At 36.2% G+C, this 11,763-nt stretch overlaps 1 protein-coding gene across 4 annotated transcripts in view; it reads right to left on the reverse strand.

The window, feature by feature from the left end:
- LOC306855421 (mitochondrial S-adenosylmethionine carrier protein) overlaps positions 1 to 11,763 on the reverse strand; it is a 55,460-nt gene that overhangs the window by 12,298 nt on the left and 31,399 nt on the right. For all 4 annotated transcript variants that reach the window (XR_013782938.1, XM_079394131.1, XM_079394133.1 and 1 more), the window contains exons 6-7: positions 7,673 to 7,717; positions 681 to 750 (exon numbers count right to left, since the gene is read on the reverse strand). Coding sequence is in view for 3 of the 4 variants with exons in the window: in XM_079394131.1 (XP_079250257.1) it covers positions 681 to 750; positions 7,673 to 7,717 (115 nt within the window). In the remaining variant the exon portion in view is untranslated. The remainder of the gene's footprint in view (positions 1 to 680; positions 751 to 7,672; positions 7,718 to 11,763) is intronic.

Consider the following 11,763-nt stretch of genomic DNA (forward strand, 5'->3'; position numbering starts at 1 on the left):
AGAATTCTCATTTGTACCCTTGAGGCTTGCAGCTGTAGCAACCGTGACCATACAATGTGTCACAATTCACATTTGTTTGTGTGTGATTTCACAATGACACTAACAACCGCAATCCACCTAAAGCGATGCATCTGTGCTAAAGCAGCACATGTGCACAAACAACTCGAATCCCAAGATCACTCTCCAGGTGGCGTGGCTGCCAGCCATGTTCTTTCCTCTCTGGGTGAAGAATCCTCGTCCCTTTATTGTGTCCCAGTACCTGATGAGTGATCACTCTGGGTGGAGATGTTTTCCAAAACGTCTGGGGAGTTAGACAGCTGCAAAGGCCCCTGGGCCAGACTTGAGCTCCCTCAGGATAAACCTGGTTTCTAGTTTGTAAACTCAATGACTGCTGACAACAGCTCCGAAAGTTAACTGAAAATCTGATGAAGGAGCAACAAAAGGTCAATGTCATACACTTCCTCTACTGACTCTCCACCTATAATTGGTTGTTTCTGTCCCTCTCTGTCGGTGCACACCAGCTGGTGAAAAGCCTGATGTGACCATCTTGACCCGTGTGGAATTAAACAGGCTGGGTAAAGTTTGGATATTCCTGGCGTTGGACCCCATCCCAACTCCCTATCTTTCGTTCTTCCTCGCTCTCTTTCCCAGACCTCTGCACCGAGGCTAATCCTACACACCTGCAAGAGCTCCGCACACTGCTGCCTGCCAAGAGTCCAGCTGTCCTCCCTGCCTCCTCCACCACACGGCCTACACCGAAAAAGAGAGAGAGAAAATTTTGGATTATTAGATTTATCAGTCATTAAAAAAAGAAGAACCCAAAGCCCTTGGGTTTACATGTATGGAAACACTATATAACAGCTATCCTAATTCCCACATCTCCAGAATGATATCAGAGTCTCATTTTCCCCACAAGGAACAGTGACAAAATCTGAACGCAAGGAATCTTGAACATCCCTAACTTCCACAGCTCAGCACTACAGTGTTGTACACACATGCTAACTCTATCAGTCCCTGGAAAACACATTGTCTTTCATGCTGGTTCAGGGTTTTCCAAGAGACTAGGGGAAAACGATATTGAGCTTTGATGAGACGTCTGGTACTCGTCACCATTGAGAAGACTGAGTTGTTATTTTGATTAAAAATTATGAGGTAAAACATATGCACGGATGAATTGTTAACACCATCGGATGATAAGAGAATTCAGTTGGATAATGACAATGACTCTGTTACACTAATACTGTTACTAAACTGAACTGAATCAACATTAAAGTGACTTGAGTTGAATAATGACACTATTGCCTTCTGCTGAAAACAAAAAAAACTGTTGAAACCTGCCTAAGCTGGTTTAACTGGTCTTCCAGTCTGGTCATAACTGGTTCGAGGCTGGTTTTAGAGGAGTTTTGACCACTTCTTTTGCTGGTTAGACTGGGAGACCAACTGACAAAAGCTAAAACCAGCTTGACAAGCTTAGCCAAGCTAAAACCAGTTGCTTTCAGCTTAAACAATCCAACCATTTTAAGATGGTTTTAGCTTTTCTTTTAGCTCTGTGTAGAGCTGCTTTACAGCTAAAATTTAATTAGTTTCATAATTGATGCCTTTTATAACATTATATATAACACTTATTTTCCAGCTTTATTAATGTGAAGCTGCTTTGAAACTATCTGCATTTTATAAAGCGCTATATAAATAAATGTGACTTGACTTCCACAGCTCAGCATCTATTGTACACACATGCTAACTCAATCAATCCCTGGGAAACACATTGTCTTTCATGCTGGTTCAGTGTTTTCCAAGAAACGAGAGGAAAACGGTATTGTGCTTTGATGAGAGTCACAGATGGAAGATTATGAAGAGCACAACGTTTCTGGGGAAGACACTAGTGATGGCTAAGGCATTAGATCTGTTCCAAAACCTAGTGAACTGCTTTTTCATCTGCTGTTCTATCTACTAAAGAAGCATCCTAACTAAAATAAAATAACAGAAAATCACACAAGCGCAGCTGAAAAGATACAACTTTGCATGCCACATGAGGAGCACTCAATATAAACAACTAAGTTTGATGTTAGCATGTTGCTAAGCTAACAAAAAAGTCACAGTACACAGCACATAAAACAGGTTAAATAAAGGTGAAATAGTTCATTTTTATTTCATTGTATTTAAAATAATATCAGTATTTCTTGGTGTTAAACAAAACAAACACATTTTCCTGAGTTAATTTCTTACTATGCTACCGTTTAAAAGTTTGGGGTAGATACACATTCCCCCGGTTTCACAAACAAGGCTTAAACCTAGTCCTAGACTAAAATGTAAGTGAGCTGTTTCAACTGAAAGAAACTTGCAATGACCGATCTTAATATATATCAGTGCCTTTCGTTTGTCTCAAGATGCACACCAGTAATGTTAATGTTTCCTAAGCACATTTATAAAAATTACTTAAATGTCCTAATTGAACTATGGCCTAATCTTGGCTTAGTCTACGCCTTGTCTGTGAAACTGGACCATTATTTAATATTTAAATGTTTTTGAAAGAAGTCTCTTATACGCTCACCAAGAATGTGTTTAGTTATTTGATCAATAAATACAGTAAAAACCGTAACATTGTGAAATATTGCAAAACTATTTTGTTTTTTTTCTCGTCACATGATTCTTCAGAAATGATTATGCTGGTTCTGATATGCTGAAAAAAAATCATATTGTTATCAGTGTTATGCATTCTTTAAATGGAATGTTCAAAAGTAAATAGTCTAAAATATAAATATTTTGTAAAATTATAAATGTCTTTACTGTCATTTTTAAATAAAACAACTTGTTTAAAAAAATAAATAAAATAAATTCTTCCTGACCCTAAACTTTTGACTATTAGTGTATTTGCCATCTTGGATAAAATGTTTTGGCTTATGTTTGGACAACTCACTAGGTTTTGGAACGGCTGTATGCAGCTACAGGTTTGATCTGTTGCCTCAGGTAAAGACAGGTCTGACAGCATCTCAGTCAACTGCCCAATTTGTACTCGTTTTAGGATGGATAATTGTTGTTTGAACTCAGAGTATTTGAAGAGGTGAAGTAGACAGGGAAGAATGTGGTAAATTCAAGAGAAATGTGAGTGTGTGAGGACTGTTGTAGAAAGGACGAGGGAGTTTCAGTGACTTCGCATGTTTGTTGGTTTTGTGTTGTGTTTGGTGGGAGTCATTATGCAGCCAGGCTGCAGATAATTGGTGAAGTTTTCCTACGGCCTTAGACCAGGAGCATCTGATGGCTAAGAAAGGAAAACAATTGAAGCACAGCATGAAGTAATTATGAATGATCCCCTCAAGCTCTGTGCACAAGAACACACACACAAACGCTCTCTTCATCAGTACATCATATGTGTTTCATTAGCTGTCAGATTAAGGAAGAGTCTTTGTTTTCGAGTTCAAAGAGCTTGTGCTGGAGAACATCCATTTATCCCCGTCACACTCATTGAAAACAAACTGGAAGCAAGTTCATCTCAAAACAAACTGACTGACCACAGCTCTACATACCAGGATGTACCTGACATGAACTACATTTAACACCAAGACAGGCGTTACATTCAGCTGCAATTAAATTTTATAATTAAAAATGACATGAGATGACTCACAACATGATGTTGCGGTCCTAATATGTCAGAATGCAATTATAATGCATTGCAAGTATGTGTTGCATTCTCAAAGTTGCAGTCTCGTATGGGCACTATAATGGACATAAACTTTATAACATAAACTGTCTTATCCTACAGTCAGTTTATTCTTTATGTCAAGTACTGTCATGGAAGTGAAACAGCTTGATGAGGTTCTATATAAACTGATGAAAAAATGTATATATATATATATCTATCAATTTGTTCATCAGTTTATATATATCAGTTCATATATATATATATATATATATATATATATATATATATATATATATATATATATATTGTTTAATTTTAGTAAATATTTTGTCATGTAATGTTCATTCATTTTAGACAGTTTTTCTTCAACTAAAATTAACTATTTAGTTAAAACAATAAAATTAAAACATACAAATAAATATACAAAAAAAATATTTATTAATTTAAAACATCAAATAACATCAAATTTTCTTCCATTTTGTGATGTACATCATCTGTTAAAAGTTTAGAATAATTAAAATGTTTCAATCTTGTTGAAAAAAGTCTCTTATGCTCAACAAGGCTGTATTTATTTAAGAATACAGTAAAAATAGCAATATTGTAAAACATATTATTAATTAATGAATTAATTTAATTGAACTTTTTAAATACATTTTAAAGTATATTTTTTTCTTGTGACTCTGAAGACTTAAGTAATGGCTGCTGAAAATTTCAGACTGCCCTAATATGGACTACTTAATACCATAGTGGGCAGTCGAGGCCTAATGGATAGGTAGTCGGACTTGTAACCTGAAGGTCGTGGGTTCGAATCTCAGGTCCGGCAGGGATTGTAGGTGGGGGGGAGTGAATAACCAACACGCTCTCCACCCTCAGTACCACGACTGAGGTGAGACCCTTGAGCAAGGCACCAAAAACCTCCAACTGCTCCCCGGGTGCCGCAGCATAAATGGCTGCCCACTGCTCCGGGTGTGTGTTCACTGCTGTGTGTACACTTGGACGGGTTAAATGCAGAGCACAAATTCAGAGTATGGGTCACCATACTTGGCCACACACCCCTTCCCTTCCCTTAATTAATTAATAATTAATAATAAATGTAATTAATAATAATTAAATAAAACTAATAATTAAATCATATGCATGAATGAAATGTTCAAAATAAGTTTTTTAATTTAAAAAAATTGATAGGGTCAAATCTGTCTTTGTTGTGAACAACAATACGTTTAGTCACATTCAAATCAAAATGAACCAAAAACTGAAATGAATGAGTCTTAAAATGTATGTTGTTCAGATAATGGCTTTCGCCTTTGTGTGTGTGTTTTTTTAGTTTGTTTTACCATGGAAAGGTCGAGAATGGAGCAGGTGGGCTCCTTTCATGTGGAAAGATGGGGAGCTTGATAAACTGACATGGTCAGGGTGGGTAGTAAGGTTTAATAAAGGACTGTGAGAAGCAGCGAGCCAGGCCACTGGCAGCCTTGTGTGACAGAAACAGTGTGTTTAATATGATTCTGGCAGCCACTGATGATATGCGAGTAAAGGCGCAGTGTGAGAGGATTTCTAGAGGTTAAACACGCTTAGAGCAGAAGCAAGCAGTGGATGAGGACAGAGCTGCAGGTAGCTGTGAAATATTTTGGGCCTAAATGGGAAATGAGGTGGTTTAGGGGTAAAGAAAGGGCCTGATTTGCCTGATTATTATTTGCCTGCTGAGTCCATGTAGCTTGAACTTTTCATTTGCGAATAGGTATAATAAAGTCTGACTCGTCTAGCTCTTTTATTTAACCCAGGGCATACCTGAGATCAATTTAAAAACATTTGTGTTGACAAATGGACCTTTTTCTAACCATACTACACTCAGTATAAGATTTATTTATTATAGTCTTTTCTGGAACACACCACCCTGACCAGGCATTACTCCAAATGTACGCTTCAGCTTCAATTACTCAAACCAAACTAAGACTCACTCGTGACACACTTGCACTTAATCATGGGAATAAGTTTGATCCACTGACACATAAACGTCGAGTTGAGTGGGCACGGTGGGAAATGAATGGCCGGCTGATGTAATGACACAGCTGCTCAGTGGTTTTGAAACAGAGCAGCACTTAGTTTAGGGGATTGTTGGTAGATAAACTTTGGGAATTGTGGGATACGCTGGAGAGAACAGATGGTTTACTGCGGCCTCCCGCTCAGATGCCGGGGCTTAAGATATTTTTTGGTGCGAATGACTTGAGAACTGGTTTGGTGATACTTGTGGTTTGATTTCCCAACAAGAAATGCTTGCCAGGCTTGTGTGCGGCCCAGCACAAAACAGCCGCAAAGTACTGTTCATCAAACTCTTTTAATTCAAACAAGCTAAGAAAATCCTGATATGGACCCTTGTTTTTTTGCTTTTGAGAGACTTTATGTGTAGTAATAAAGCATGTAGGACACTTAGTTCTGTATCTCTTCCACTGCTTAACACTCTATTATTACAACAATTTAGCTGCTCGAAGATCTCTGAATGTGACAAGCAGAAAATATACACACATGAAGACGCAAGAATGAGAGTTTAAAATAAGTGTGCAACGGTTCAAATTTCTCAGTTAGAAAAATACTTTGTATTTCACCATTTATGGTGGACTCAAGGCCTGCTCACACCAATGATGATAGCTATAAAGTTTTAATAATCACTCTAATTATATGAGAATAAAGAAGTCCACACTGCTGCTATAATGATTAAGGCACAGAGGAACAAAAAACAAACAAAACAAAAAAACACTTTTTTCCAAGTTGACAAATGGACATATTTAAAACTGTGTAATTATTCATTGTAGTGCTTAAAATGTTAAATATAAGCTTGCTGTTTGGTCCCACCCGTGAACTGCATTTTTTAACTTGACTTGCAACTGAAATATCAATTTATTATTTATAGCTACATTTAACTACATTTTTAGGTATTTTTTATTTTCTATGTTATTCCTTTAAGTATTTTATAAAAAAACACTATTCTAAAAAATATCTTATGTTTACATTCCACAGAAGAACACAAGTCATACAGGTTTGGAAAGAATTTGACAGAATTTTCATTTTTAGGTGAGCTGTTCCTTTAATACACTGATATTGGATTTTTTGGCACTCTTACGCTTTTCAAACCACTGAATTTCAATTTTTAACCCACTGGTATTGTACTAGGCCACTCCTTAATGCCCAAATCTGTGTCCTGAATAAAAACCACTTGCTGAACCAACCTTACCAGCACAATTATTTTTTGGTAAATTTTGTCACTAAAACTTGTTTCCAGGGTCATTTAAAAACAAATACACATTTGAAAGAATGTGGAGTGCTTGAAAATAACCATTGACGCGAGAGCAGCCATTTAAAACCAACACTGGCATCTCATACCATTGTCTAATCTACGCTTTCTTGCTTTTCAAAGCCATGCACTTTTGAAAGAGAGTTTAGCAAAGACTCTCACATTCCAACGGTTCCACACAGATGGCCAGAGAGGCTCAAAACATGGAAGAATGAAGGAGTAAGAGAATGCCTTTGAACGTGTCACAAAGAGGCGACCATGAATGACACTTCTTATTACGCTGCGAGAATCGAGGTTAACGTTCGCCCACAGCTGCACGTGCTATTGTCCTCCGATGCCTCTGCTTCTCCGCTTCGCTCCGGTCGCTAGGCTAAGAGCGTTAATGGAATTTTCTGCTCTCGCCCTGGAGACATGATGTCACCCTTACAAACTAGGCCTTTTTTTGGGAAGAAAAACGACTTTTATGTGGCCTGGACCAGACAATGAAGAAGGAAATGGACAGTTTGTAAAGACTCGAGGCTTGTGAGAAATTACGATTCCGAGGGCGACCAATAAAATGCAGCGTCATTTTGAGAGCACCTAAAAATAGAGTTATTAACAGATATCGAGGCAAAGAGTGCGGCGATTGAGGTGTAAATGTGTCAGACCATTACCAGGCCATTATTCCTATATTAGAGAGAAATTATGAGGCCAAATTAGATTGGAATGAGAGCAAGTGAAAGAAAAAAAAACTGGATTCATACCTTTAGGTACTCCCAGAGTGGAAACTGCACCAGCGAGAATGGGATCTGAAATTAAAAGATGTAAAAAGTTATAATATAGGCTAGAACAGAAAAACAGGAATAGTTCACTTAACAAAAAAAAAAAAGAAAAAAAGAAATAAAATTCTATTGTCATTTATTCGCCCTCATGTCATTCTGTGACTTTTTTGTCTTTTGAAGAATATACTAGCTGCACTTTTCTACATAATGAAAGTGAATGGACATCCAGGCTGTCAAGTTTCAAAATGATAAAAAGCACTATAAAAGTATCATCTTTCATCCAAAAAAACAAAAACAAACAAAAAACCAAAAATACATACAGCTTGGAATCACATTAAGGAAAATAAATAATGACAGAATTTTTTGAACTAATAAAACTCTCAAGACTGGATACAAAGTCTGTCATAAAGTGACAGATTACACACAGTTTTGGAGAAAAAAAACTTTGGACATTTAATGAAAAACCTCCTTTAGAGCAACCAAAATAATGCCACGATGATGTTCACTGGGGAAAAAGGAAGAAATAAATCTCTTAGCGCTTTCGTCTTCAGTAAAAGAAAATTGATGACTTGTGGCAACATGTTCAACCACAAACACTGGCATGTGTCAAAGTGTTTTAATACTGATGTCTGCACGCCTGAAAGTGTGAGGTATAAGAGTGAGAGAGAGAGTGTGTGAAAGACAGAGAGAGAGATGATAAATAAATGAAGAGTCTGTGGTCAGAGAGAGAGAGAAAGAGAGAGACAGAGAGAGCACAAAAGAGTGAGAGGTGGCAGAAATCTGAACAGTGGGCTGACAAAATCCCCAAATCTTGAGAGAGAGAGACAGAGACAGCGAGAGAGAAAAACAGAGATCCGATCCATATGAAGGTCATGCTACAGGCAAGAAAGCTTATTCACCCAGACAGCGATCCGCAGTGACAAAGTGACCGGAAGTCATTCATTTTGAATGAGAGTTGCTGACTTGATTCGTTATGAGAGAGAATTGATACAACAAATGCTTTATGGTTACTGGGGTGACGCCAGGCATTTTCTAATGTGTTCAGAGTGGTTGCTAGGGTGTTGCCAGGTAGCTTCTAAGGTGGTGTTGTTAGGGAATTCTGGATGGTGCTATGTGTTTTTAGGTGGGGCTCTATGAAATCTGTTTGATTTTTTTCCCAAATTCCATTTGTTTCTGTTTGAATTTTTCTAGATTCTGTTTTAATGGTTAAATTCAATTTTATTAATCAAAAAGAATGTCTAATTAATTGAAATCATGATACTTACAATATTAAACAGCAATTTATTAAAGATTTAACAAAAAAATTATTTCTTTGGCCCTATGAAATACGTTTTTTTTTTTTTTTTTTACCAAATTCTGTTTTCCATTAATTTTCTGTATTCCATTTTAATAGTTTTATTAAATATTAACAATCAAAACCATATCAAATTAATTGATTTTATAAAAAAAAAAAAAATACAAATTTATTATTATTTAATTTTTTTATTTAAGAAATACTGTGTTGTGTATTTATATATTTCTGCTAAATAAATTCTGGTAAATATCCCTCTAAAAATAATGTTTTAATAAGAATTGTATTATTATTAGTAGTACTATAATTACATTAAGTAATATTTATATTACTACTATTACTAACATTTCTATTAATATTGTTAAGGTTTCTTCAAGTTAAACCAAACTTTTATTTTGATGGGTTGCTGTGATGACCTTTAAGTTTCTGTTTATATATGATATGACGATATTTTTACTCATAAAATGTTCATGAAGTGATTCTCAGATGATTTCTAGAGATGTTCACGTGTTCATGTATATATTGAGGCGGCAGAGGCTGAAAACACTGCGAGCGTCATGCATGCTTCAATATGTGTTTATGCAGTTGGTAAAGTTTTTAAAGTGACTGTTAGGGGGTTGCCAAGTCAAGTTTTGAACTGAATGCAGTTATTGTGTTTGTTAGACATTAAACAACCAAACACTTTAAAAAAACAGCCACCAAATCAGTTTTAATGAACAAATTATTCATTTTCATAACATACAAGTTATGTGCTGGCATTCTGAAATAAAAATACCAAGTAAGAGTAATACTGCTGCTTATAAATTTCCATAATCTGCACTATTTTTCCACACTCATATTGAACATCAGGTCAGTTTAAGAACCCCTGAGCTCAATCCAAAACTCTTTATTGGAAACAACTCTTTGGACAAACCAAGCGTAATCTAATACAGTAAAAAAGGCTGACTATGAACACAAAGCCCTCATTGGCTTGACTTGGAAAAACTTTCAAAGGATTTGACAAAAATTAACATAATGAACACAATGAAGCAGCACTGCATGGGCATCATGCGCATTGCCAAAACTCCCGCATCTCATGATTTCAAAACAAAGAACAGATTGGTGCAATGTGACCCGACGCTGGGGAGTGTGTGCGTCTTTGTGCATTTTTTTCCAAAAACTAAATCAGCCACCTGTCTTTTATTACCAACGTGATAAATTCAGCGTCTCTGTGCTCAGGAGAAACGCTTAGAGGAGCCTGCAAACAGAAACGAAGCACAGCTGATTTATGCATAAGTTTAACACTTCTGGCAGAGACGGGGCACCTGAGCAACACAGATGGTCAGATTTATATTGATAAGGCCGTAATGGTTGACAGGAGAGAGGGGATGACTGATATGGAAAGACAGAAGGATGGAAAGCAGGTTTTTGATCAAAGGCCAGAAGGCTTCTTCATAGGACGAGTCGGTCCAGTGAATAACAGCACATGTGTGGTCTGACTGCTGACCAGCTGTACCGATATCAGTTTAAGCACATTAGTATTACACTTCATCCCTGAAGTGCATTTGTAATGTTAGTCAAGGTTTCTTGCACCAAAAACCAAGCCATAACGGTAGAGTGTGTGGTTCTGTCGATTTGGAGACAACAGACAAACAACAACACACTGATGTGCATCAAACACTCTGCTGTCCGTGTCGATATCACCGGGTGTAACTGTCAGGTACGTTATCACTGAGAGATAGGGCTAGCTGCTTGTTTGTGACGGGTTACCCGTGGGAATATTAGTATTCTGCAGTGCTCTTCACTGTCAGGCTCCTGGCCACCAGTGTGATATCTAGGAAAGCAGATGTCAAAATGCATTTAAATGAAGCTTGATTGGACGGGGACGCTTTGCCTGTTATTTGACAAATGGCTTTAATAGGTCAGACGGTACCGGATGAATACTAATGAGAGGAGAAAGGAATGGAGATCAGTCTGAAATCTGATTCAGTTCGATTGGATTCATTTAAATCACATTCATTTTCAGTCTGCCTTGATTCAAAAGTGATCCAATGTGTTTTTCTCCATTTAAATCTAAATTAAATATGTTAATTATTAGTGGACTTTATCTATCAGTTGTATGAAAGCACAAGATTTTATAAGGTGATGTCAGTCACCTTATAAAAAACAATATTTATGAAGCATTACACGAAATGTAAAAAAAAAAAAAAATCTTAAAAACATGTTTGTTTGAATCATTAAAAAATAAATACATTTAAATTAATACAAACAACATATTACTAATAACTAATAATAAATATTAGCATTATTACACTTCAGCCACACTGTATAAATGTCTTTGCATTAAATTAATGAGACCGAGTGGCTTTTAAAAGAAAGACAGCACACTTTTTTCTGAAAAAGAAATATTTCACAAACAACAAGTTTGTTAAAACAAAATCTAATATTAAATACAATAAATACAATTTTAATAATGAATAGCAATAAATGTTATAAGCGATTGGACATTTCAGGCACACTTAATGTAAAAATATATTTGCATTAAGTTAATATCAAACCAACTGCCTTTTAAAGGAAATACATGCGAGGCACACTTTTTAAAAACACAAGAAAAAACCAAGCTTGCTTTGAATGAATGAAGTGTTTAGACACTTCAGACACACTTATTTTTTTTTTGACATTAGATCAAATTATAAATATTAAAACAGAAAGTGAAAGAGTGAGATACAGATAGGTTGAATGAATGATAAAGAGGAGATGGTCATTGTAAAAGTCAAAATAGTTATTGTGAAATGAAACCAAT

The sequence above is a fragment of the Barbus barbus genome (genome assembly GCF_936440315.1).
Source record: "Barbus barbus genome assembly, chromosome: 35".
In the NCBI taxonomy this organism is placed as follows: domain Eukaryota; kingdom Metazoa; phylum Chordata; class Actinopteri; order Cypriniformes; family Cyprinidae; genus Barbus; species Barbus barbus.